The sequence below is a fragment of the Gopherus flavomarginatus genome, chromosome 8, assembly GCF_025201925.1.
Source record: "Gopherus flavomarginatus isolate rGopFla2 chromosome 8, rGopFla2.mat.asm, whole genome shotgun sequence".
In the NCBI taxonomy this organism is placed as follows: domain Eukaryota; kingdom Metazoa; phylum Chordata; order Testudines; family Testudinidae; genus Gopherus; species Gopherus flavomarginatus.
Window position 1 is genome coordinate 66,447,783 of NC_066624.1, and position 27,769 is coordinate 66,475,551.

General features: G+C 47.2%; 1 protein-coding gene across 1 annotated transcript in view; it reads left to right on the plus strand.

Moving 5' to 3' along the window:
- Positions 1 to 27,769, plus strand: part of MYO7B (myosin VIIB) — a 94,401-nt gene that overhangs the window by 48,314 nt on the left and 18,318 nt on the right. The window contains exons 20-38 of the mRNA XM_050965249.1: positions 2,676 to 2,760; positions 3,272 to 3,494; positions 4,779 to 4,795; positions 6,040 to 6,183; positions 8,193 to 8,402; positions 9,643 to 9,785; positions 14,622 to 14,780; positions 16,635 to 16,761; positions 18,266 to 18,385; positions 19,069 to 19,242; positions 20,219 to 20,446; positions 20,927 to 21,094; positions 21,870 to 21,987; positions 22,069 to 22,199; positions 22,787 to 22,946; positions 23,656 to 23,840; positions 25,525 to 25,652; positions 26,248 to 26,405; positions 27,291 to 27,444. Coding sequence (XP_050821206.1) covers positions 2,676 to 2,760; positions 3,272 to 3,494; positions 4,779 to 4,795; positions 6,040 to 6,183; positions 8,193 to 8,402; positions 9,643 to 9,785; positions 14,622 to 14,780; positions 16,635 to 16,761; positions 18,266 to 18,385; positions 19,069 to 19,242; positions 20,219 to 20,446; positions 20,927 to 21,094; positions 21,870 to 21,987; positions 22,069 to 22,199; positions 22,787 to 22,946; positions 23,656 to 23,840; positions 25,525 to 25,652; positions 26,248 to 26,405; positions 27,291 to 27,444 — 2,832 coding nt within the window. The remainder of the gene's footprint in view (positions 1 to 2,675; positions 2,761 to 3,271; positions 3,495 to 4,778; positions 4,796 to 6,039; positions 6,184 to 8,192; positions 8,403 to 9,642; positions 9,786 to 14,621; positions 14,781 to 16,634; positions 16,762 to 18,265; positions 18,386 to 19,068; positions 19,243 to 20,218; positions 20,447 to 20,926; positions 21,095 to 21,869; positions 21,988 to 22,068; positions 22,200 to 22,786; positions 22,947 to 23,655; positions 23,841 to 25,524; positions 25,653 to 26,247; positions 26,406 to 27,290; positions 27,445 to 27,769) is intronic.

Sequence of the window (27,769 nt, forward strand, 5' to 3'; positions counted from 1 at the left end):
TTTCAAACAACTAACAAAATCATCCAAAGCCCAAGATTTGGTGGTGATGGGGGACTTCAACTATCCAGATATATGTTGGGGAAAAAAACACCGCGGGGCACAGACTATCCAATAAGTTCCTGGACTGCATTGCAGACAACTTTTTATTTCAGAAAGTTGAAAAAGCTACTAGGGGGGAAGCTGTTCTAGACTTGATTTTAACAAATAGGGAGGAACTTGTTGAGAATTTGAAAGTAGAAGGAAGCTTGGGTGAAAGTGATCATGAAATCATAGAATTTGCAATTCTAAGGAAGGGTAGAAGGGAGTACAGCAGAATAGAGACAATGGATTTCAGGAAGGCGGATTTTGGTAAGCTCAGAGAGCTGATAGGCAAGGTCCCATGGGAATTAAGACTGAGGGGAAAAACAACTGAGGAAAGTTGGCAGTTTTTCACAGGGACGGTATTAAGGGCCCAAAAGCAAGTTATTCCGATGGTTAGGAAAGCTAGAAAATGTGGCAGAAGACCATCTTGGCTTACTCTTGAGATCTTGCGTGACCTACAAAATAAAAAGGCGTCATATAAAAAATGGAAACTAGGTCAGATCACGAAGGATGAATATAGGCAAATAACACAGGAATGCAGAGGCAAGATTAGAAAAGCAAAGGCACAAAATGAACTCAAACTAGCTATGGGAATAAAGGGAAACAAGAAGACTTTTTATCAATACATTAGAAGCAAGAGGAAGACTAAGGACAGGGTAGGCCCACTGCTCAATGAGGAGGGGGAAACAGTAACGGGAGACTTGGAAATGGCAGAGATGCTTAATGACTTCTTTGTTTCGGTCTTCACTGAGAAGTCTGAAGGAATGTCTAGTATAGTGAATGCTTACGGGAAGAGGGTAGGTTTAGAAGAGAAAATAAGGAAAGAGCAAGTAAAAAATCACTTAGAAAAGTTAGATGCCTGCAAGTCACCAGGGCCTGATGAAATGCATCCTAGAATACTCAAGGAGTTAATAGAAGAGGTATCTGAGCCTCTAGCTATTATCTTTGGGAAATCATGGGAGACAGGGGAGATTCCAGAAGACTGGAAGGGGGCAAATATAGTGCCCATCTATAAAAAGGGAAATAAAAACAACCCAGGAAACTACAGACCAGTTATTTTAACTTCTGTGCCAGGGAAGATAATGGAGCAGGTAATCAAAGAAATCATCTGCAAACACTTGGAAGGTGGTAAGGTGATAAGGAATAGCCAGCATGGATTTGTAAAGAGCAAATCGTGTCAAACTAATCTGATAGCGTTCTTTGATAGGATAACGAGCCTTGTGGATAAGGGAGAAGCGGTGGATGTGATATACCTAGACTTTAGTAAGGCATTTGATACGGTCTCGCATGATATTCTTATAGATAAACTAGGAAAGTACAATTTAGATGGGGCTACTATAAGGTGGGTGCATAACTGGCTGGATAACCGTACTCAGAGAGTAGTTGTTAATGGCTCTCAATCCTGCTGGAAAGGTATAACAAGTGGGGTTCCGCAGGGGTCTGTTTTGGGACCGGTTCTGTTCAATATCTTCATCAACGATTTAGATGTTGGCATAGAAAGTACGCTTATTAAGTTTGCGGACGATACCAAACTGGGAGGGATTGCAACTGCTTTGGAGGACAGGGTCAAAATTCAAAATGATCTGGACAAATTGGAGAAATGGTCTGAGGTAAACAGGATGAAGTTCAATAAAGATAAATGCAAAGTGCTCCACTTAGGAAGGAACAATCAGTTTCACACATACAGAATGGGAAGGGACTGTCTAGGAAGGAATATGGCAGAAAGAGATCTAGGGGTCATAGTGGACCACAAGCTTAATATGAGTCAACAGTGTGATACTGTTCCAAAAAAAGCAAACGTGATTCTGGGATGCATTAACAGGTGTGTTGTAAACAAGACACGAGAAGTCATTCTTCTGCTTTACTCTGTGCTGGTTAGGCCTCAACTGGAGTCTTGTGTCCAGTTCTGGGCACCGCATTTCAAGAAAGATGTGGAGAAATTGGAGAGGGTCCAGAGAAGAGCAACAAGAATGATTAAAGGTCTTGAGAACATGACCTATGAAGGAAGGCTGAAGGAATTGGGTTTGTTTAGTTTGGAAAAGAGAAGACTGAGAGGGGACATGATAGCAGTTTTCGGGTATCTAAAAGGGTGTCCTCAGGAGGAGGGAGAAAACTTGTTCACCTTAGCCTCCAATGATAGAACAAGAAGCAATGGGCTTAAACTGCAGCAAGGGAGATTTAGGTTGGACATTAGGAAAAAGTTCCTAACTGTCAGGGTAGTTAAACACTGGAATAGATTGCCTAGGGAAGTTGTGGAATCTCCATCTCTGGAGATATTTAAGAGTAGGTTAGATAAATGTCTATTAGGGATGGTCTAGACAGTATTTGGTCCTGCCATGAGGGCAGGGGACTGGACTCGATGACCTCTCGAGGTCCCTTCCAGTCCTAGAGTCTATGAGTCTATGAGTCTATCTGGGTTTACCATCTGTGAGCATGGGGTGCAGGTGGGCAGGATGTTGTGACTGAGAGGGGCTATGTATGGGCTAAGAGGGGAGAGCCACTGCTTCATTCCTGCCCCTCACCCTTGTCTGTTGTATACGATATGGCAGGATTGCCTAGCAGAGTAACCTGTTTCTTCACCCATCTGCTTTTAGGAAGCAGTTTCTAAAACAGAGGCAGGCTGCTGTGAAGCTGCAGGCAGCATGGAGGGGTTATTACAGCAGGAAGAATTTCCGACTGGTAAGTGAAGGGGTTCTGGCCTCGAGAGTGTGTGACTACTGTGCTGTATGTGGTGGGAGTTTGGAGCGGCTGCTCAGCAATGAGAGAGAATGGGCACAGGGGTGGTGGATGGAGAAGAGGGGTTAAGCCCAACAGGGGCTCTGGAGCACCTTAACCCTTGTTGAACCCAAGACATGCCCCCTTATTAGTCCCAGGAAGGCCATTTTCTTACATTCAGTTCTCTTCAGTCCTGTTCTCTCTCTCCTCTTCCCTCTGTTTCCTGGGATTAATGTCATTCCCTACATGTAATAGGCCATGCAGGAGGATCTTCAAAACCCACTTTATAGAGCACTGCACTGGCAGGAAATAAAGCATTCACTCCAGCGGTAACTTCCAGCAGCTGTGTCAGCTTTCCTGAGTCTCTGTCCAGGACAGCTACAGAACTTGTTATCCTCTGTCCAGCCCAACACAGTCTTGGCCTCATTTGCATCAAGACTAATCACTTCAGCTCATTCTTCTCCACCTGCTGCAGATCCTGCTGGGCTTCGAGCGCCTGCAGGCCCTCTTCCGGAGCCGGCAACTTGCTAAGCAGTACAAAACAGCCCGGGCCAGTGTGATTAAGTTTCAGGCCCTGTGCCGAGGTTACCTGATGCGTCAGAAGACAGCGGAGCAGATGAAGGCTGTGGGCATTATACAGGCATATGCCAGGGGTATGTTTGCTCGTAGGAGTTTCCAGAGGATAAAGAGAGAGGTAGGTATGCACAGTCAGCCATCTTCGAAACATGACGTTGCTTCTAGGATTCTCTGATAAGCATGGGGAGCAGCAAGCTCCTATAGGTGGCCAGTCCCCATAGTGATAACAAGTATCCCCGGATGAGTTCTTAAGGCATCACGATAGAGTTGACTGTAGCATGTTCTCTTTGGTGTAGAATCCTAGAGTTAGCATGATGATGGTTCTCCAGGGTCTGGACGGGTATGAGAACAGGAACTTTAACATATAGATCTCATGTATGTCTGTCGTCTGTGCTTATTAAATTAGGGGATTTGCAGACATGGGACAAAATCACTTGGGGAAATTGCAAAAAAATAAAATGCATTTTGTTTTAAAAAATGAAGAATTCAGGAATATTTCTGTGTGGGAGGTATGGAGGGAGGAGGAAAATATCTTATATGATACTATGTTCCAGTAACTTCTGAAAAGGTAAATCCATTTCTGTAACAGGGCCTGATATGGTCTCTTATGGAAATCAGACTGTATTGCATTCTGGAATGAGATATACTCATGGACAAAACTCCTAATTTAGTATTCGTATTTCAATAGCAAATAGGCATCCAGTCATAGGCCAAGTCCCCATTGTGCTAGGCACTGTAGAAACACATCAAAGACTGTCTGCCTGTCTGTCTATGGCTCTTCGAACATGCTTATTATCAAATGTCATATACATAGCTAAGAGCTGGACTTCCACTCTCCTCCAGTTCCTTCATTCAGCCACTGCTACTTGCCAAGGGCCAAGTGCATACCTAGAGGGAAAGCTTTTGGGTTTTCTCTTCTTCCTTCTCTCACTTATTCCCAAGCAAGATCATCAGGGCATCCCCTTCCCCACACCCTGCCTGGAGAAAGCATTCAGGCTTAGAGTGGATTCATAAAGTCCGTGCACTTTCTCTTACTGTCAGGGACGTCCTTACAAAAATGTGTAAAGGGAGTGGGGTGGCCAAATGCACCTTCAGTACTTGCCTCTTACAGAGGACAGCAAGAGCCTTGTGGAGGAGCCCTGGTTAACCTCCTGGGCATTTCTTTCATTTGAATATCTGCCCCTTTTCAAACTAAAGAATTCCAAAGGCAAAAGTTCTCCTCTGAAATAGTTTTCTTACATCCAAATAGTGCTAGTTTATATGGGCCCTGTTGCCAAAGACAGCCAATCTACAGCTGAGCAGCCACTGAGGGCTATTACTAAAATCTCGGTGTGGCAGCCACCCCTGCTTCCCAGCTGATGGCAGAATGTAGCCTGCAAAGCAGGGTGGAGGAGATGGTCATAGAGTGTTACTGTTCCCTGCAGCACCAGCGTAGAGTAGAAGCCAGAAGGCTATGCTTAGAAGAGGAGAAGCGCCTCACCCAAATCATCGGGCCAATGAGAGCAAAGCAAGAAGCCATGAAGCTCGAAAAGGTAGGAGTCAGGATTTGGAGGGATGAATGAAGAGTTCTCGTGCGTGCTCACGGACACCCCACCCCACCAAACACACATGCATTGGGCTGCATTTTCAAAAAGTAACAACATGCAGGTACAGTTGTGACCCCACTTGGGTTTGCAAAGAAAGAACTGTGCAAGCAAGTCAGATGTGCTTATCTGCCTGCACATTTTCCCAGATTGCTCATGCCAGTCTATCTGCAGCAATGTACTGGCACATTTGCCCAGATTGCCCATGTCAATGCGTTACCAAATATTTAAAGTCACACTCTTCTCTTAAGAGTTTGGGATTCTGTGCTTTCCCTGTACCAGCTATTAATACCACTGCCCCTTACAGCTGCATTGTTTTTAGGCTAAGATTTAAAATGAAACTAATTAATGAGCACCAACAGTCAGGTACGACTTTAGACTTCTAGTTTTTAGAATCTTGGGCTTAGTTTCTTATCTCATCAACTATTACACATCAGTAAATGAAGGAGAACTGACTTTCTGACATTTTCTTTTGTAACGTCCCATAATCCATTCAGTATAATCTGTTGGTCATTTGGGAGCTGAAACTATTTCTCCACCCTACAGAAGCTTTGCTGTTCACAGGAACAGGTGGAAACATGGGAAGCTGTGGACTTTGTGGCCTTCTATAACTGCAAAAATATAAATGACTTTTTGTGAAGTTGGAGAAGAGAAAAATGTTGCGCCCAATTCTGATTTCATTTAAATGTTCATTTATTAGATTGGTGTGAATCACTGACTCCTGAATTATCCCACTGTGAGTGGGATCAGAGTCAGACCGCTGTTAGTTTTGGCTTTATGCCACACTTCTAGCATGTACTTTAATTATTTTTTATATCCTAGGCTGTGTCGATCCTGGATGTAGCTCTCCAGTGCAGACTCCAGTATGACTCACCAGTACAAGCCCCATTCTGCACTGGTGCATTGTGTCTACATTGGGAATTTGCACTGGTCAAACTACATCTATATAGTTACATCAGTGTAAATGGCCCTAGTCTAGATAAGCCTTTAGTTCTAGCTAAACATGCTTCTAGTTAACCTTAATGTGTCCTTTGTGTGTTTAAAGGAGCACCTGGCTATGCTGGAGAGGGAGGAGGAGGAGGAGGAGAAGCAAAGAAAACACAGTGCTCTCTCCAACAAACCACCACTTTATGATGCTATCAGCGATCAGGAAATGGTGGATACAGTGTTTGGTTTTCTGCCTACTGTGATTGGAGGCCAAGAAGGGCAGGCTCCTCTGGGATTTGAGGTAAAGAGCAGCAAAGACATGATGGGCCAATAATGTCCTTGATTTTGCTGAATTTGCACCAAGGATAAATTTGGCTCAACCAGCTTCTATAAGGTGAAAACATGAGCACTGAAAGAGACCAGAAAAGAAGAGTTAAGTGGATCCACCCTCTTGAGTCACATGATCTCATGCACTTGGCATCCTGGGGAAGCTCATTAGTAGCTCAATTAGCATAAGCCTCATTCTCGTACAGGGCTTGAGAGCTCTGTGCCTCCTGAGGTCACATAACACCAGTTCCTTTCCTCTGGCAAACCCTAGAAAACCCAGGCCAACCTCTTCATTCTGTGTTAGTCTCTTTTGTTGTGCTTCCAGGGCCCGTTTCTCTGTCTGTAATTTTCTTGTTAGTCTTTTACAGTACATGCATGCATTTCTTGTGGCTTCAGTAGCTTTCTGTTTGAAAACAAGAGTTAGGAAGAGAGTGGTCCTGATATATAGAGCTATGTAGCCTGTGTGATAGCATCAGTTAGTGTTTTATCTGGAGAAAGATCTTGTTTTGCACACAGTACCTAGGTCATGGGGAGGATGTTCCAGAAATGGCCAGCATATTATCCATGCCCAGTGAGACATGCCTTGGAGCCTCTCCAGCTTGACAGTTTGTTGCCTTGGAAAGGAATGTAATTTGGCAGGACATGGGATCTGCTCCTGGATATCACCTTGAGCTGTCAGGTCCAGGGAGAAGTTCCAAAGGATACTTCCAGCCACACCAAGGAAAGCTAAGGCCTGGTCTATATTAGAAAATTAGGCTGGTTTAACTACATTAGTCACACCCCTGAGAGGTGGTGTTAAGCCAACCGAAATTCCCGGGTAGACAGCGCTTCCCCTGACCTAGCTACTACCTCTCGGGTTGGTGGATTAACTATGCCAAGGGAGAACCCCTCCTACTGGCATAGGTGGTGTCTATATGGAGGTGCTAGAGTGGCACAGCTATGCTGCTGTAATGTGTTAAGTGCAGGCAAGCCCTAAGTCCTATTTAACAGGCACAGGACTCTCTCCTCAGCATTTTGTTGACATATCTGCATGTTGCTGGGAGGCCGGACTGTGCTTTGAAGTCCCTACTTCTGCAGCATTGTTGAAGTTAGGTCCAGTCTTCTGCTGAGCGTCCTCTGCCTCAAGAAAGCCAATTTCATCTCTGCAAGAGGAAACATCAGGAGGACTTGAGGAAGGGTTTAGCGCTGGGAGGTCCTTCTTCCAACATACTTTCTTAGCATCCCCTCCCTTGGCCTCCTTGGGGTTAGCTCTGCCAGGACCCATCAGTTGCCAAGTACCCAGTCAGCTGATTGCCCAGGATAAAGTAATTTGGGGTCATTGCCATTCATTTCAGAGGATGGGGCTTCCAGGTTTCTGATGAGTGATGGAAGACTCCAGTATTAGCTGCACCAACCGCCTTAGGTCACGATCTGAATGAACCATGCTTGGGGTGCATTGGTTTGGAGATACCTCAAGTGCTTTACCTTCATGGCATTAAGACCTGTAGTGTTCTGAAAGCTGAAGCACTGAACCATGTATGACACTGCTGCAAGGCTGAGTCTCTAACACTGCAGAAGTACAGGGAACAGAGGAAAGACTTCGGAATTGCAGAAGGGGTCTATGGTCCTGGTGGAATGGAATGGGAGGAGGCAGGTGGATTAGAATGAGCAGATAAATCTCTCTGTAGGTCAGTGTATAGTGAGTGCTAGCAGGAATGATAGGATAATGAAATAGAGCCTGGCTTTCTCAATGAGCAGATACCATAATGTTCCCAGGTCAGCTGGGATCCCAGGCTGAATGCACTTAGTGATAGTTAAATCTCCAAGAGCAGGACAGGAATAGCTCCCAGTGCCTACTGCTGGCGGATGGAAGTAGCACTGATATTAACTGAGATCCACCTGGCTGGGACCCCAAGGGCTCTTTCTGGCAAAGCTGGGAGGCAGAAAATAACTGTACAGGACATGAGGAGAAAGGAAAGGGGCTCTTGTCTGTGTTCTGTACAGGACCTGGAAGCAAAGGCAGGCAAGCTGGATGAGGTGGACCTGGACATGATTCCCATGAGCATGGAGCTGGAAGAGGAAGTCGATGACCTGGTGGAATACACGTTTCCAAAGTTTGCAGCCACTTACTTCCAAGGATCCTCTACGCACACGCACATCCGGAGGCCGCTGCGTCACCCGCTGCTCTACCATGATGAGAAAGACGATATCCTGGTATGTTCTTCCTTGAGTGCCCCTGCCTGCCTTTCCTCTCCTCCAACAGGCCTGTCATTCCCTGACCAGGGGCTGTGGGCAGGGGAAACTCTAGAGCCAGAGATACTCCTGAGCACTACAATGGAACTAGTAATTTCCATGTTCCCTGGAGGCTGTTTGCCTGTGAGTCTTTGCTTCCTGCTGGCAGGTGCTGCCCACAGCCCAGGGCTGGCTGCACAGGAGAGAGCCCTGCCACTCACTCACTCAGCTGACACAAGAGGCCCTGATGTAATTGTTTCTCCACCTTTATTCTACCAAGAAAAAGACTCTGGGAGCTGGCCCCGGCCACTCCTGCTCAGGGTGGGTGTGGGGAAGAAGGGGCTTTAGGCTCACCCTTTGCCAAACTGCTGTTGAGGCTTCTGGTTTTTGAGGTGAAGTTGAGGGGGAGTGGAGGTCCATGCCTTCCCATCATCCTGCTGTTGCTGTTCCTGCTGAGGGATGAGGAGTTCTGGGATTCCCTCATTTAGCACAGGGCAGCCTTAGAAAACCAAGGTCCCTGTCCTGCAAGAAATTTGATGTCACTCCCTTGCAGGTTTGGGTCCTAAGGGCTCTTGGGAAAGCTGAATGCTGGCTGCCAATCACTGAGTAAGTTCAGACTCCGGTTCAGCTAATATTTCTGTACCACTCGCCAGCCCCATCCTGCACCATCCCCAATATTAAAAAAACTGCCTCACAACAGCAGCTGTCTGAGGGCTTTAGCGGTAATACAGCTGGTCTAACAGCTTGTCTACACTTAAACGCTGCAGTAGCACTTCAGTGAAGACACTACCTAGTGTGATGGGAGGGGTTCTCCTGAGAGGTGGGAGTTAGGTCGATGGGAGAACTGTCTCTACTGGCAGTTAGGTTGGTTTAACTGCATCGCTCAGGGGTGTGGATTTGTCCCATCCCTGAGCAAGGTAGTTATATCCACCTAATTTCCTACTGTCAACCAGACCTAATGTTCCCGCCAGAGCCACATGAAGCTTCACACACCGTCCTCTCTGCATTGGGGATACATGAATGTTGCTCATATATGACTTGAGGGTCTATGGAAACTTCTCATGTGAATGATCTGGAGCACAGGATCTTATCTGCCTGAACAGTGGATGAGGGAAGCAAGAAATCCTACCATATGTGTGTGTGTGTGTGGCTCTCTGTGAGCATTGGGAAGCCTGGAGTTCTCCATACCTGTCTGACTCCACATGGGTCTCCTGCCTTTCAGGCTTCCTTGGCCGTGTGGAATATCATCCTGCGATTCATGGGTGAACTCCCAGAGCCAGTAATGTTTGCTGAGAACACCAACAGCAAGAGCAGCTCTGTGATGACGCAAATCTATGACACACTTGGCAAGAAAAGCCAGGTCCAGCTAATGAGCAACAACACTCCAGAACTGGTAAGAGGGAGAAGCCTTTATTTTCAGACTCTTCCGTCTGCTATCGTGCTGCTGTTCTGAGGGGTGAGAGATGCAAAGGAACACTTGAAGGCTTTAGCACTCCTGCATTTAACACATACCAGTAGCCTTCTCTGGAGAAAGCCAGCCTCGCTGGAGGAAACTGCAGCCGGTTCTGGCAGCCAGGGTGAAAACATTCACATACCAGTAGCAGGGCTTAAACACTCTGCCTGCTGAGTGGAGAGCCTCAATTTGAGATAACCTCTATGCATTAATGGCCAGTTTTTCAAGTATTCAGAATCCTCACTGTGATGTGGATGGCCAGATTTTCTAAAGAACTTTGCACCCAATGGACTGAACACCTGAAAATCTGACCCAGTGTTTAAAGAGATGACTTAGAATATTTTTACTAACAATTTTAATAGCATCTTAGAATTTTTTAACAGTTTATTGTAATTTTACTTCTTCCCAAGTGGTTGTAGCTGGAAAAAGCCTTTTTCTCCACCTTGAGCCTGTCTCTAGAGAGCCCTCCTGTAGGAGTCATATTGGACATCTGCGAGTGGCACCTACAGTATGGCTCCGCACAGGCAATGCAAATGGAGAACAACCAACACTGGCAATAAGCTTTTTTTTCTCTTGAATCGAAGGTGGCCTCAGCATTACTGAGCGTTAGCACTCTAGCCCTCACAGATGAAAAGAGCAGCTCATGCTAGTGACCTACAGGAGAAGTGTGGGCACAGCAGTTGTGATCTGCTCTGCATAAGGAATTATCTGTTGTAAGCTTTTCTACAGAAGTGGCTCTCAGCCTATCCAAACAACTGTATCCCTTTCAGGATTCTGCTTTGTCTTGCATACCCCAAAGTTTCACCTCACTTAAAAACTACTTGTTTACAAAATCAGGCATAAAAATACAAATGTCACAGCCACATTATTACTGAAAAACTGCGTACTTTCTCATTTTTACCATATAATTATAAATCAATTGCAATATAAATATTGTACTTGCATTTCAGCATATAATATATAGAGAAGTATAAACAAGCCACTGTATGACATTTTAGTTTGTACTGACTTTGCTAGTGCTTTTTATGTAACCTGTTGTAAAATTAAGCAAACATCTAGATGAGTTGATGTACCCCCTGGAAGAACTTTGCATACCCCGGCTGAGAACCACTGTTCTATAGCACACATCAGAGTAATGTCTAAGCACTTAGATGAACCTTTGGTGACCTACAAGTGACCAGAAGTAAGGGCTGTTGACCGTAACTTCCTCTTTGCATTCCTGTAGGATCCTGACCTGTGCCTTTAATTATGGCTAAGCGAAATCATGCTGCTAGCAGTGCTTAGTTGGAGCCCAAGGGGACCAATCAGAAGTCTGTCAATGGATAGGCTTCCTACTGGTGCATCCCATTGTGGCACAGCAGGCACTCCTCAGCTGGTGCCCCTCTCTTCTCACCGCTCAGCCCTCGGGTAGGGTCTGATATGGTCCCATCCCTTTTGGGGTAAACAGAGTCCTGAATCGCTACAGCCCAGCAGCTTCATGCCAGGTTTTCAGCCTGACTACAGACTTGAGTCAGTTCCATTCTTTATCTCCAGGGCCTCCCCGCACTACCTTTGTCAGGCTCTCCCTCTGCCCTGGGCTCCAGCCCTGGGACCCTGTAAATATCAGGTCTGCCTATCCAGACCCACTGCTTCCTGCCTGGGCTGCTTCCTCCCACAGTCTGTCTCTAGGCCATTCTACCAGCCCCTCCTCTGCAGATCCCAAAAGGAAAAGCCCCATAGTTGTGAGGAACAAGATATATGTAAGATTCCCTTGCCAGGCCTACCTGCCCCTAGGGAGGCTCTGATGCCTAGCAGCATGAGTCACCTTCCAGCCCCAGCCAGGCCTTCCTTCAGGCAGTCCTGGGATAGGCTCTGGCCCCACCAGGCCTTCTTTCAAGGGCTTAGCACAAAAGGCCCTCTTCTCTTCCCAGCCAGCTCCTGACTGAATTGGGCTGTCCCTTTTAACTCCTCCATCCAAGCTTGGCACTGCTCCCAGGTGAAGTGGGACAGGGCTAATTGAGCCCACATGCTTTCATTAACTCCTTCCCATCTAGTGTGGGTTTTGTATACCCTATCCCAGGGTCAAAGAGGGTCTTGCATTTAACATAGTCCTTGGAAGCCTCCCCTAGGGGAATGGAGCAAATGGGAGGTTGCAGCCTGGTTGAGGAATGAATCCAGGACTGGCTGTGCTCACAGAGAACTAGAGTTAATGATGCAGATACCCTGCAATGTAAAACATCCTGTTTTTTGCCTCAAAACTAGTTCAGAGTTCATCAGGGTGGCAGAGTCCTGACAAAGACACAGTCTACTTCCATTGTTCAACAGACAGTTTAAAATACTGTGAAGAAGATGGTGGAGGCTCATGGGATTTCAAAAGTCAAGCCCTGGCATAACTTGTTCTACTTTTGAAGTCAATGGTAAAACTTTCAATGGGAGCAGAGTTAGGCCAATGCTGACCACCTCTGAAAAATCACACCCTGAATGGCTGCTCCTAAGAATGTTGCCCAGATTTTTCAGATCGAGCCATTGTACTTGAATTCCTGTGTATGAACAGTTGAATGGATTGCTGAAGAACTACTGCACTCACAAGATACTAATACTTTTCTATTTTTTTAAAAAAAAAATCACATAGGCCCAGTAGAGTGCAGAAACAATGAAACACAATAAATAGCTCAAGTCCTCAGCTGACACAAATCACTGTAGCTCCACTGAAGTCAATTGACACCAGCTAAGATTCTGGCAGTATTTCTCTATAGCATTGTCAGAAAGCTGTCACTCCAAAGGCCCTGACACGGGAGAGAAGGTGCTTTGGTTGGTGACTACCATCACATAATTCAGCATTTCTTTCCCTGCTTGGCATTCCTTAATTCACTGGTCTCTACTGCACTCTGGGCATTGAACTAGTTTTCTGTCATGACCATGTCTATTTTAGGAAGCCTACAGAAGGAATAACAGAGTCTCCAAGGGGGTCTCCTCTGTGAAGCTGAAACGTTCCTCGAAGCTGAAAGGAAAGGTAAGAGGCAGACACTGACATAGCTTTCTCCAGGTATCTTTGCCAGGCCTCCTGCCTCCCCATGCTGACAGGCACTACAGGCTGCCTGTCCCCTGGGCTAAGAACTCTCTCCCCAAGCAGCCCCAGGGCCAGCTGTTCTCTGTGTATGGAACTCCGGCTCTGCTACTTGCCACTGAGGTCATTCATGTCCTGACAGGTCCCCCTTCCTCCAGCCTTGCCAGCCCTTCCCGCTCCTGTTGAAGAGCAGCTCTTCTGCACAATGAGCCCTGCATAATTAACAGTTGTATTATATAGGGTGCCTAAGGGCCTCGCTCAGGGTCCCATTGTGCTAGGTGCTGCATAGATACAGTGAGTGTTCTGCCTTCAACAGCTTACAGTCCTCCCCGCTTCCTCTCAGACAATTCCTCTAGAGCAGAGACCGCGCATCCTTTCCCACTCAGTGGGGAAAATCTTCCCCTCTCATGCATCTTTGAACAATTCCCAGGCCCTATTGTGCTTACACAGGGTGGTTCAAATTCAGATTTTCTCCAGTTCTTCCCTGAAGGACAATCCCTCCCCCAGTTCTCTCTCACAGATGTCTTAGCCTCGTCTAATCCTTGCAACTGGGAGATTCCAGACTGAGCTTCCTACCCTTCCAGAGCAAGGACAGGCCTTTCTTGCACCAGGACATTGAACCAGAGCTGGTTGAAAAATGACAATTGTCATAAAAAATGTCCAAATTGTGTCAATTTTGCAGGGTTTAAAATGAACCCGTACCCAGTTTTCACCACTTTTCAAATTGAAATTTGCATTGATGTGTTACTGAAAATTGCCATTTACCAATTTTCAGTAAATGAAAAAAAAGTTGATAATATGTTTGATAGAAAATATGGTGAAAAGCTTCACACAAAAAAATAAACGTAGAAAACCAAAGTTATTTGCACTATTTGTCATTGTTTGTGAAAAGGCCATTTTTTCAAGGAAAAACGTTTGAAAAATTTCAACCAACTTTACTGTTAACACTGTTTGGAAGGGAAGGACACCACCCCCACCCCCAGACACACACAATTTGGTATGACTAATACAAACTCCTGTGTTCTATTTTCCCATTCCCCGGGTCCAGGCTTCAGATGAGAAGGTGATGCTAGTGTTTCATTTTACCTATTTAGACAAACTGCTCTTTGAAAGAGAATGACAACTGACAGCAGTCCTTAGGCCAGTCACAATGTATGAACAGTGCTACTGAGCACATAACATAGTGTAGTGCATTGGCTTTGGGTGCTTGAATGAGGAAAAGAGGCTGCTTGCTAGTGCATGGTTCACTGAAAGGATAAGGGACCTACCACTAACACAAGCTAGAGGAGTTCTGCTTTGGCACTAAAGGGAAAGGCTTCTGTGGTTGAAAATGAAGGAGAAGCTTTCTAGTTCTGGCTTTTCAGGTATGTTCTTTAATAACTGTCTCAGTTGATGCAGAACATAGATCCTTTATATCTATCTAGATGTTTACAGAATACTCATCACTACGGTATATGAGTGCAACAGGGACTTCATGCTACTGCACAGCAGAGCCAAAGGTCACAGTAGAGCTAAGTAGAACCAGCTCGTTGGTGAGGGTAATGCTGCAGCAATAGATATTTTGGGTTAATTTACATTGAAATGATGATGCTCTGGTCTGCTCTCAGCAGTCACTTGGTTATGCTGGGAATGTTTTGGCTGTAGAGATACAGTAGAGGCATCTATTCCTGGACCCAGTTGCAACTGACTAGTACAAAAGAAGAGCTCCTGAGAATTCTGCCTTTCTGTTTCAGGTGGTGAGCCAGCTGAACAGCAGGGAGGAGCTAATCCAGGAGCAGAGCACAATCTTGGATAGACCGATGTCCAACCTTGAAAAAGTGCACTTTGTTATCGGCAATGCAATCCTGCGCCCTGCCATCAGGTACGGAACTTGCACCTGTCATCAAAGGCTGGCCAGCCACTCTCAGCTACAAAACCATCCTGAGCTCTCTTTCCAAATTCTGCTATCAACTCCCATTAACTGAGGAGTTGGGGCTCAATTCAGCTCTGGGGAAGTCTGTCTAGATTAGGGTGACTAGATGTTCCGATAAAATCAGGACTGTCCCAATATTTAACCCTTTGTCACGCATCCTGATGAATGTACGATCGGGACACCTTGTTCCAATATTCAGGTAAGGAGGCGAGCGGGAGGGAGGCGCCGACTCCGTGGGTGCTCCAGGGTTGGAGTACCAATGGGGAAAAAGTGCAGCCAAGCTCCCCACTCCTCGCCTACTCCCCCCAGTGTGCTACGTCCCTACTCCTCCCCCACCCCAGCACTTCTCGCTGTCTAACAACTGTTTGACAGCGTTTAGTGCTTTCTAGGAGGGCGGGGAAGAGCAGGGACGTGATGCGCTCAGGGGAGGAGGTGGAGAAGAGGCAGAGCAGGGGCGGGGACTTGGGGGAAGGGGGTGGAATGGGGGAGGAGTGAGGGCGGATGCTTGGGGGGGAAGAGGTGGGAGGTGGATGAGCACCCACCTGGCAGAGGGGAAGTTGGCGCCATAGGGGTGAGTGGTGGGCAGCAGGTTGAAGAGGCAAGCGAGCAGGCTGGAGGGGTGAGGAGGTGAGCAGTGCATGGGGGACTGAGGAGGGATGCAGCAAGTCAGCAGGGAGCCGGGGGATGAGGAAGGGCACGATGGGGAAGGGGTGGGACCTGTGACAGAGTGGGGCCAGAGCCTGGGAGGAGCAGGGTTGGACTGTGGGTAGGGCTGACGGCACCCCGTTGTGTCCCGAAATTTTAGTGTTGTGATCTGGTCACCCTAGTCTAGATTCCAGACTAACCAGCTACTCTCAAGAGGTTCTCTCACCATTGTCTACTGGAACTGCCTTCCTCCCTGCCTGTCCTGCCATTTTTGATGGGATCAGTGTCCATCTTACTGGTTCTCTCACTTATATCGACCTCTGTCAGTGAACATCTCAGGGGTATGCAGTAGGGCCCGCTTTTGTGCTTTAGCCTGCCAAAAGTTCAAATGTCTGATGCAACACTAGTTTTAGAAAATCTGACCTAAGAGGAAAGGTTGAAAGAATTGGGCATGTTTAGTCTGGAGAAGGGGAGACACATGCCAAGAGTTTCAAATATGTAAATGGTGGTTATAAAGAAGACTCCGATCAATTGTTCTCCATGTCCACCAAGAGTAGACCAAGTAGTAATTGGCTTAATTAGCATCAAGGGAGATTTAAATTAGATGTCAGGAAAAACATTCTAACTCTAAAGGGCAGTTAAGTACTGGAATAGGCATTGTGCTTGCCCCCTGTGAGCTGGACTGAAACTCCCAAACTCATTTCACATAAGCCACCAAAGAGCTGTCCAATGGTAACAGCCTTTGGTCACAATCAGACTGGTCTGGACATACAGCACCCATGGGGACAAAGCACTGTAGGATTAACTTCCATGTGCAAGAGGCACTGGGCTGAGATTCAGAACATCCTAGCTTTCTGTGTGACTTGGACAAGTCAATCACTCTCTCTGGGCCTCAGATCCCCACCTGTGAAATTGGATGATGACACAGTAATAGTTCCTACCTCTGAGATATCAGGAGACTGGATTCCTGAATGAGGGGGAGGTGCCTCCTGAGCACCGTGGAAAAGGAACTAAATAAAATACACTGAGCTGACACAGAGGTAATTTTAAAGGGCTGAAATGGTCAGTCTGAATGCTTCAGGGATCCATCCAGCCACAGTTTGACAGCAAAGTCCATCATTCTCTTTGACAGTGTGATCAGCATGTGTCTTGTTACAGAGATGAGATTTACTGCCAGATCTGCAAACAGCTCTCTGAAAACAACAACAAGAGCAGTCGAGCTCGAGGCTGGATCCTCCTCTCGCTTTGCCTGGGCTGTTTCCCTCCCTCAGACAAGTTTGTGAAGGTATTATGCCCTCATTTCCTGGACCAGGTCTGGGGGTTTGTTTGTTGTTGTATTTGGCTACAATATGTAGAATTAACTATTTGGTTGCTATAGCGGCTGGTGGTAGGGTGGAGGCAGAAACTGCCCCACATCATTACTCTCATGGACAAATCAATACATAAATCTCTGGTACTGTACCCTTCACCCTCCCTCAGACCTAAATGCATGAGCCAGACACTCAGCTGCTGCATTGACTTCAGTGCTCTGACCATTTGAGTTACTCCTGGTTGCTTCAGAAGCGCTATGCCAATTTACACCTGCTGAGGATCTGGCTCATACTGTACATATTACAGGCACTTGTAACGCGATGGGAGGGGAATAGTTAAGAGTAAAGTTCAGCAGCAACTTCCTCAACACCGATTACTCTGCAAGTATTCCTCCCCTCTCCCGACAGCTCTCTCTGCAAAGCCTAGGAGCCAGCCCAAACGGAAGGTATAGGGTGTGGACAAGACAAGTGCATCCCTGCTGTCATTCCATTGACATCAGTGGGGCCTGATTCTGATCTCACCCACACCACTTTCACAGTGGTGTAATTCCACTGCCTACTTCAGTGGCGTTATTAGTGATTTAGGGGAGAGATCCAAATCAGGGCCAGTTACCCCAGGGAGGAACTCAACACAACAGGCCTGATTCTGATCTCATGCTGGTGCAACATAGGAGTAGCTCATTTGAAGTTAAATAAATGAGATTGAGTCAGGCCTATTGTCTCCAAAAGTTTATTTACAGCCCGTAGGCTCCACTGTAATTGACTATCTTAGCATCCTGCCCTTCAAGTGATTGGTCCCTGATCCTTCAGAGGAAGGTGAAAACACAGTAATACCCCTGGCCAGTTGTTCCGGGCTGCACGTTGGAATGGAAATAGTGCCTTTCCTAATTTACAGGGATACGAGTACTCTGCCCCTGAAGCATGAAGTTTGCAGGAGGCTTCTAGACAGACCTGTGGATTCAGATTACAGGCCAAATTTCCAGAGAGAGTCCTGAGGTCCATGTGCAATTAAGCACCCATATTTGCATGTGCAGTTACTGTGATTTTGTGCAAACAGTATGACTGCATGGACAAAGGATGCCCTTAGTATCATGCAGTCACCAGGCAGGCGCGTGCACTTGCAATAATAATTCCAATCATAAATATAGTGAGCAATTGATACAGATCTTACTCCCTGTTGAGGGTTTAGCTCTGCATATCACTACAGATACTTCTAGTGCAAAACTCTTGAACTTCAGTGAATTGACAGGCTAGTGTGAGCTCTGCAGGGGTTGAAGATTAATTTCTCCATAGAAATCTTAATGGACGATAAGTAGTATGATTAGAAAACGCCAAGAAAACCAGTGCAATGCATTGGCAAGTTGGTTTGGGAACAGCTATTATAGGATCAGGCTGATCTGATTTACTGGCCCTTGTGAGTCCCCAGTTCTTTAGCAACATCTGCGTTTCCTAACTATCTCTTATGTTTTGTACATCCAGTACCTGCTGAATTTCATCCGCAGTGGGCCCACGGGCTACGCGCCGTATTGTGCTGAACGGCTGAAGCGCACCTATACCAATGGAGCGCGAGCTGAACCTCCCAGCTGGCTGGAACTACAGGTAGTTTATCTCTCAAAAGCGGGCTCTCAGTTATGTATCTGTGTGTTCATGTTGAATGGTATTTACTTGTCTTCACTGGCTGATCTCTCCAAGTCCAGGAACTGAAATACAGTAAACCTGCTCTGGCTATGCTGTTAGAAATGCACAGTTGTAGTCACTCCTTGCCAGGTGGACTAGCAAAATCAGAACTTTGTCATAATGCATCAGATCCATGAGATGGGTGACCAGTTGTGTGCTGCTGCATTTGCTGTCCTTTTGATGAAGCTGCAAGATGGGTGTGGCGCCATTTTTTATTCTCTTTTCCTTTGTCTGGACCCTGCAGACTGAGGCCAGGCCTACACTAAAAGGTTAGGTTGACCCAGCTACATCGCTCAGGCCTGTGAAAAGTCCTCAAATCCAAGAATTTGTCTGTCAAACTAGGTACCACTTCCTGGGGAGATGGATTAACTACAGCTAGGGGAGACCTCTCCCATCGCTGTAGTGAGCATCTACACTGATGCGCTACAGCAGTATTTCTAGTGAAGACGTAACCTCACTTAATGAGCTGAGATCTCAAATATGATTGTGACCGTGGTGAAAAGTTGATGCAGAGAAAGCTCTTAAATCTAAATGACTCCTCCATTCTCCTTGGGAAAGTGGGCTCTGCCTCTGATTCTTCTCATTCACTTAACTCTGGCTAACAGGCAACAAAGCAGAAGAAACCCATTGTATTTAATGTCACCTTGATGAATGGCCACAGCATCACGGTTCCTGCAGATTCAGCCTCCATTGCCAAAGAGATCTGCCAGTTGGTAGCTGATAAAATGAAGCTGAAGGATATGTTTGGTTTTTCACTCTACATTGCTGTGTATGACAAGGTAAAATATTGAGATCCATCCTGAAATCCTTAAACTCCTTCCCAGGAATGGCCTCTAATAACCCTCAGAAGCTCCTCCCCAAGGAATGACCTCAAATAGTCCTCCACGAGCTCCATCCTGGGAGTCTCCTCTAATATCTGTCCCGCCTGGCTGAGGACTCCCTTACAGCACTGGCTCTACTCTCCTTGCTTTTTGTTCCTTCCAGCTACTGACAGTTCCCCTCCATCTGTTTGGCGGGCATGTGCCTTGCTCAGGCATTCTTGTTCTCCATTATAGAAATTCCCTTCTCACTGCTGTCAGTACTTCTCAGATCTACACAGGGGAGAGTTCCATTTTCCACGCTCCCAAGTCCTAGGAGCTGCTGATATATTTTGCCATCAGTGGCACTTAACCCAAACCTTGGAACAGTTGCCTGTGGTCCCCGTGAGGCACAGCTCCTTAATTCACATGCTGCCATTCTGCACATCCTTTCACACTATATAGTTACGCTAATGACATACTGGTTTAGAACCAAGATCCCCAAGCAGCAGGTGTCTGGGTGCTCAGAGTTGGGCTCTAAACTAAATGGGCTGAACTCAGAAGTGACCCCATTATGTACAATATACCACCAATGCAAGGGCAGGTAAGTGGGTGTATGCTAATCCCTGACGGGGCAGAGGTGCATGGCTGTAGCAGGAAAAGCAAATAGATGGGTGTATGATAAAGCAGTTCTCCTCCTGGACCCCCATACCGTCACCTTCCTGGTTGGTTTTCCAGACACCACCCTGCCTTCCGTGCCCTGATGTGTAAGTTATACCCATTTACCAGTGTGTAACTTACCCAGTCCCATACAGGACCCCTCTGAACTAGCCCACCATATAAACTGATGTGTCTGGGACCTCTTTGTTGTTAGAAGACAGAGACGTTCTAGTCTATTGTCACTCACTAAATTACAAATCAGGCCTTTCCCTGAAGCAGATTATCCCTCTGCTTTTAGGTCTGGTCACTGGGTAGCGGCCGGGATCATGTCATGGACGCCATCTCCCAGTGCGAGCAGCTGGTGAAGGAGCAGGGGGCCCATGAACGCAACACCCCATGGCGCCTCTACTTCCGGAAAGAGATCTTCACTCCCTGGCACAACTCGAAGGAAGATCCAGTCAGCACGGAGCTCATTTACCACCAGATCATTCGCGGGATCCGGTTTGGAGAATACCGCTGTGAGAAGGTGGGGTTCCTGACTCCCCTTTATGCAGGGGCAGTAGGACAAGGGGCTTCCAAAGGGGATAAGCAGAGGAGGGAAGGCTGATGGAGGTATGTCCAACCACCCTCTCAATGGGCACTTTTCCGAATGACGGTGCCAGCAGCCCTGCCAGAGTATGACGTAAGGTAAGGTGCATCTGCCAGCTCATGTTGGATGCCGCACACACATCCAGAGGAACTCTTTGGGTTCTATTTTAATATTAACTTGACTGTCCTGCTTGGCACTGTGACCACATCCTAGGTCATCTCTCTTCCCACTGTATTGTTGCCTACGGCAGCCATGTTGAGAGCAGAAAAAGGACTGTTGCTATATGGACTCCAGATTGTGTAGTGTTGGATAATAATACCCAGCTTTTGTATAGTAGGTCTCATTAGTGGATCTCAAAGGGTGGTAGGACTCAGCTATGACCTTCCAGGCTTCATTTAACCAGCTGAATTGTTGCAGGAGGAGGATTTGGTGGAAGTAGGAGCAAAATATTGCTACATTCAGTTTGGTGACTCTATCCATAATGAACTGGTTCAGAAGCTACTCCAGGACTTCATCCCAGCCAAGCTGCTGAAGTCAAAGCCCCAGGAGAAGTGGGTGAGCCTCATAACGTATGCACATGCCAAGGTATGGACCTCACATAAAACCGTGAATTGATCTTGAGCCTCCAAGACCCTGTGTTAAGCTCCAGCATCTACTTCTTTAATTGATGAATTACATTTATAACATGCCCACTGGTGTGAGGTGTCCCAGGGAGCAGTGAGAGGAGTGCTGGCTGGTGCCTGGAGATTTGTCGGAGAGCAGCAAGAAGCATCTCCATGCATGTGCCCTGCATGGTTCATTAGGGAGAGCAGGAAGCGGGGCCATGCTATCTCCTCTGGGAGCAGAAAGAGGAAGTACAGTTTATTTCTGCAGCCATTCAGGGGGTTTCTTAGAGTCATCACTGGCTGCTGCTGTGATGATTGATTCGGGGCAAACCGCGGCATGGGATGGTTGGTGTTTATGCATATTATGCTCCCTGTTCTATTGGAGAGATGGGATATACTGATTAATTGTATTAGTATTTCTGTGGCACCCACTGTGTGTTAAACCCTTAACAGACAACTAAGGAGATGAGATCCCAGTCATGGGGAACTTAGAATCCAAATAGCTGCCTGTGCCATTAGCTGTGTGTGAATGGGACAGCTCGGGTCCATGGAGACTGCCTGTGGTTTGACTTTTTGGAGGTGAAATTGGTCCCAATCTTGCAAAGTGCTGAACTCCCTAAGAAGTCCAGGGAATTGATGGCTCTCTGCACCTTGCAGAGTTGGTCTTGCTCCTTGTGTGTCTTTGGACATTGCACTTCAGTATGTGTACCCTGGATCTGCATACAAGGAGCCATGGCCTTGTTTTTGTATTGTAGGCCCCATACACACAGGACCGGCTTTCCCCTCAGAGCGTGAAGGAGCAGCTAGTGGATTTTGCCCGTTTTCAGTGGCCTTTGCTCTTTTCTAGGTTCTTTGAAGTCACCAGATTTTCAGGTATGAGTGGGCAAGCGGATGGGAGCGGGATAAAGAGAGGAGAAGGGCTGAATCTATAATGGGTTATTTCTACCTTTTCAGGGCCCAGTCTGCCCAAGAACCACTTCATAGTAGCCATTAACTGGAAAGGGATCTGCTTCCTAGATGAGTCAGAAAAGCGGCTCCTCGATCTGTCCTTCCCAGAAATCACTGGAATACACACCAACAGGTTAGTCACCTGGATTGGCAAAATTTAGATAAAACAGCTGCCTCTAGCCTAGACTCAGCCAGGGCTCTGCATGGAGGATGGAGATTCTCTTCCCCTGACTCCCCAAGAAAGGTGGTTGTTCTGGGTCTGGGTCAGCATCCATCCATGGGACACGTCCAGAGAGTTTCTGAATGAATGAACTTCCCCAGTCATTCCAGGGAAAGCTCATCCTTTCAGGTCAGGACTGAGGTGCATTAGTGTGAGGGAAGCCTTACATTGAATTAATTCATTGCTCACTCCAGGAGACAGATGCTCCTCAGTGCCTAGAATGAGGTAACTTTGTGGAGACACATGGGGCAGCTGAACCAACTTGTGATGCTCTCAAGAGAGAGAGCGAGCCAGAGTTTCACTCACCTACTTCTGAGAAGTCAAGTCAGGAGCTCCTAACTCCTGTTAGGGCTAATGCTTGCTCAGGAAGTTCCTGCCCCTGTGTGGAGACTTTTTCTGCCTTGAGCTGCAGATAGAGGCCTGTGTATGGATGTAGAACAAAGATGATACAAGGTTTGCAGATGTTCCAGTAACGAACCACTCTTGATACGCAGGGCAGTGAAGTCTTTTGGGCAGAGCTGCACTCTCATCACACTGCGGGCAGAGGAGTTTGTCCTGACATCTGTCCACAGCGTTGTCATCGCAGAGCTAGTGGTCCTGTTTCTGGAAGGACTGAAGAAGAGGTCCCAGTATGCTGTGGCCATGCAAGAGAGCAAGCAGCAAGGTTAGTCTGACAGCCCCTCTCTTGGGCAGGCAGAAGTCCTGTGGGAACCCCCAGTAAAGCACTCAAAAGAGCTAAAAGAGAAGCAGGAAAGCTCAGGGAGACAGAAACTTTACTCCAGGAAGAGCCAGTAATGAACACCACAATGAGCCAGCATGTCAGGCACCATGGTTCAGGCCTCCCCGAAATCAGCAAATCAACCTTCCTTCCCCCTTCGCTGCTGTTGTTTGCCCCCTCTTGGACACTGCTTAGTCCAGGAACTCCACCTGCCTGGACAGGAAGTGAAAGCCTGGCTATCTGGGGACATTCTTCATAAGAGCTCTGCAAGGGATGGAGATGGCTATGGAATACCATTGACGAAGGGGGCGAAGGGTTAGGACACAAATGCCACATTCACTTAATTCTCATTTGTGAGCTCTTTTCCCTGCATCACTGCCAGTCCCAGGAACCTGTTCTGCTCCCATCACAATCAATGTTTATGTTTTGCTATTGACTTCAGTGGGAGCAAGTGCAGGCTGCCAGAGGACATGTCAGTGACTGCTCCAAAAAGTGCTGTTGTGTGATCAGCCATTGTTACACAAATGGCTTCCTACTGGTAACGGAGACCAGGCCTTGCAAACTCATTTCACTTGTCTTCATGATTGAAATCCCCTGCATTTTCTTCTGACATTATAGAGCCTGAATAGGATACTACAGCTCTCTTTGTTTCCAGGGGACCCTGCCATTCTTCCCTTCAAGAAGGGGGACTTGCTGATTCTGACCCAGGACAAAGGGCTGGAAGCAAATCGTGGTGACTGGGCCTATGCTCAAAACGAAAGGACTGCCAAGACGGGGATTGTGTCTTTAGAAGCAATCTATATTATCCCTTCCATTGCAAAACCATCTAGTCAAGTGCTGGTAAGGAGCATGTGATGGGGACACAGACAGTAACAGAATGGTCTCCAGGCCTTACAGACCCTTACAGAAGGGTTGAATGACATGACAGTACTGAATGCAGCTGTTCATTGGAATATGAGTGGTCCTCCCAACTTGGACCAGGTTGATGCCTTTCATAGGAGCAACAAATGAGTCAGAATTAAATGCAAAAACAAAGACAAAGCAAACAAAACCCTTAGTCCAACGGTGAGGATGAGATTTCAGTTACACAAAAGGAATAAGATTCCAGGTGATGGCACATACAGCAGCCATAAGTCCATGCCCTCTGTGCTTTGTATGAATTTATACAGTTAATGGTAATTCATGGAAACGTGTGCAGTTGAATTCCCAGACATTTGTGCTGAACGTTGGATTAATGCCACAGTTTTAGATATTTTATTTCTGCCTTTTATAAAAAAACAAAACAAACCCCAAAGCCCTAGTGCATTTTTCAGAACTACAGTATTTGTTGCAAATACAGTCACTGGATTTACTTAGCTGACGGGTCCCATCTTGCTGCAGGTTGGCTGATTGGAAATACAGGCCTACAAACAGATGGGAGTCACTCCCATCTCAGAATGTTGTGTTTAAAGGAACACACCTAACAGGCACCCAGTGCAAGTTTAGCCCTAATCGCCATCTTCCCAGTGATTAACTGTCTATCCTAGTTTTAGAGAGCGGCTATATTTTGTACTGTACAAGTGGATTAAATGGAACAGTTATGGGGCACACTTAATGCTAGGGCACCTCCTCCTGACTGCTTTAGGGATTAGCTCCTTCCAGCACCCCCTTCTGCTGCTCGTTCACGTCCCCTGCCACCTCTTTCTCCGCAACTCAGGGTGCTCTCTCTTCATGGCTTGCTCTGTGTGGCTTGGCCCTCCAGCTAGGTTAATATGGGTCTCCCCTTCCAGGATAGCAGACTCCTATCGGACAACTGTCCCAGGCAGGCTTTGTTCCACTGCCCAGTCTGTGCCACTTCCCCAGTGACTGGTAGGGGAACTCAGGGACCCTATGTCTAGTGACTGTGGTCTGATTTTTCCAAGATCCTGTTGCTATGTTCCTGGACTCCTGTCTACATCTTCTGGCTTCCCCCTCTCTGAATTTACCAACCCAAACGCCCTCCTCTCAGGAAGTAACTGCAGACTACTTAATTCCATAGTCCCAAACAGACCTCCCTTCTCTGAAGCAGGGAGGGAGTAAGTACAGACTATTTCCCCTGTAGCCCCTTTCTGCTCCCCTTTTCCTGCCCCACCTTTTCCTTCTCAGCTGGGCTCCATCATCGATCAACCTTTCAATCCCTGGCTCCTCACCAGATGCAGCCTAGTTGGTTAATTAACCTAATTTAACCTGCTCTGGCTTATGCAGGGGAGGACTCCTCATCCCAGGGACCTACTGAAAAAGATGAATCAGACAAAAAGGAGGTGGATCTCTAATGAGTGCTGTGCTGGCATTAGTTAAGACTGACTCCAGTGCTCACTGTCTGTGTATGTGTCTGCATAAGAATGTAACTCAGCTGCTTTCTTGAGTCTCTGCAGATTCCTAACACTATTACAGAAGAGAATAATTGAGCATGGTGTACGCCGCCATCTGTGTGTATCCAATGACAATAACGTCAAAGGGTTTGCACAGAGCCCTGTAATAGTGTGAAGTCTCTGTGTATTTCCAGAGCTTGCTGATGATGTCACCCGATCAGAGGAGGTTGGCATCACTGAATTCCCGCATGGAGGAGGCAGAAGAAGAGGAAGTGAAAATGAAGCCCTACACGCTTGAGGAGTTTTCCTATGAGCACTTCAGGTAAAGCTCCCTGTACCTGGTGAGACTGCTCCATGCAGGACTCTGGAAAAAGGGTTCATGTCTGGCTGAATGAAACAAACTCTTTAACCCTACCATGGAGGTAGCAATAATTCCATGGTGGAACACACCTCTGAGCTACGTACTTACTTGTAATGAAGCTGACAGTGGAGTGACTCCCACTGGGTGGAGATTCTGACCCAGGAACTCCTAGTTTCTCCTATCTGCAGGGTTGCAAAGGCCAGACTAAGATGGTCTGAACTATAACGCTCTTCCTTCCACATAGCACTATTCTTAGCTCCAGGATTTGCCATGTTATTAACACAGAACTGGGACATGCAGTCTCGTCTCGGGTCCCAGCAGAGGGAGGAAAAATAGTTTTTCAAACCTCTGATGTCTTCTGTGCTTTCCTTCTGCTGCTATCAACAAGGATGTGTGCTCACAGTGCATTCCCAGGCCCTGGCAGCCCCATGTACAGTACTAGCGCACCACTTTGGCATAGAACATGGTCACACATTGGTCTTCTCAGTGCTGGCTTCCTGTTCAATATTACTACTGATCTAACAGGTCAGAGTGAACTATTTGTCTTTCCATTCAGGGTTCCTGAAAAGGAGTCCATCAGCAAGGCTCTCCTCCACAAATCCCGCGGGCGCAGCCAACTGTGGGCACTCTCCAAGGAACCCCTGAAACAGCCCTTACTGAAGAAGGTGTGTGCAGATCCAGAACTTCGGGACCTTGCGTGCCAGGCTTTCATTGATATCCTTTCATCTTCCCCCTCAGCTGGGCAGAGCTGTGTTACTGGTGGGGCAATGGAAAACCTGCCGGCAGTGATCCATGTCTGTCTCACTTCCTTTAGTCTCGTGTCCCAGCCATTGTAAATGGGGGGTAGCTATGTAGAGCACATGGGGTTGAGCTCTGCTCAACAGCGCCATTGTGGCCCACCATGCAGGGTACATCCCGAGGGTCAATCCAGCTAAGAGGATCTTGAGGGAGCTGCTCCTAGAATGTACATACAATATGCCAGCAATTAAGTAATTCCACTTAGAAAGAGTGCGGCTTACTGCATGATTCCAGAGCTTCTGAACTGTTGGGTGTCCTCCTTCGAGGGTCAGGCAGCTAAAGCCACGGGAGTCATGCGGCTGAGATGGCTGTGCTTGTGGAGAAGGAACAGAATAGGGTTCCTCTCACCAACACACATCAGGAATCTCCCAAGAACCCCTGTGGAATAATCCCAGGAGAGACATTCTGGTACAGAGGGTGACAAATCCTTACAGTTATTAATGGTGACCATAAAAGCAGGCACAGCTCCTAGCTTGTTGGTGGCTGTGCTGGGAAGAGAAGGGGTAGGTCCCAGTGGGCAGCACAGCCAGGGGATATGACTGGGCCTCATGTATCTATTGCTTGACTGGCAATAAAGCAACACCCAGCACCATGGCCAGGATTTGCCCCAGGTCTCTGCTGAGTATGTGTCCTTCCCATGTATCAGAGGGGTAGCCGTGTTAGTCTGCATCTGTAAAAGCAGCAAAGAATCCTGTGGCACCTTATAGACTAACAGACATTTTGGAGCATGAGCTTTCGTGGGTGAATATCCACTTCGTCGTATGTCCTTCCCATGTGGACAGTCCTTAACTGTACCTTCACCCATCATGAAGTTCATGGGAGACTACCCCTCGAAACAGGCACGGTCCTCCGTGGAGCTCACTGACCAGATATTCGTGGCAGCCATCCAGGAGGAGGTGCTGCGGGATGAGATCTATTGTCAGATCATGAAACAGCTGACCGAGAACAGCAACAGGTACCAGGCCCGTGTGCATCTGGCCCTATCCTCCAGTACATGAAGGGTGACTCCAATCCAAGATCTGGGGAGCGTCTGTGCTGGAGCGAGCTGGAATTCCTGCAGCAGCTGTAGTGGGAGGGAATATCTGCAGGACCAGCAGCTGCAGTACCCTATAAAAAGGGTGTGATTGACACCCTCCCCTCTTGGCACTGTTGACTGGTGCTGGTGGGGAGCCAGTGTGACTGTGGGGGCCACATCCCTTCTTGAGATGCTAGTACTGCACCTTTACTCCCCAGGGGACTGTGGCTGTCTGTGCAGGGAAGCGAGGGGAAAGCCTTTTCCC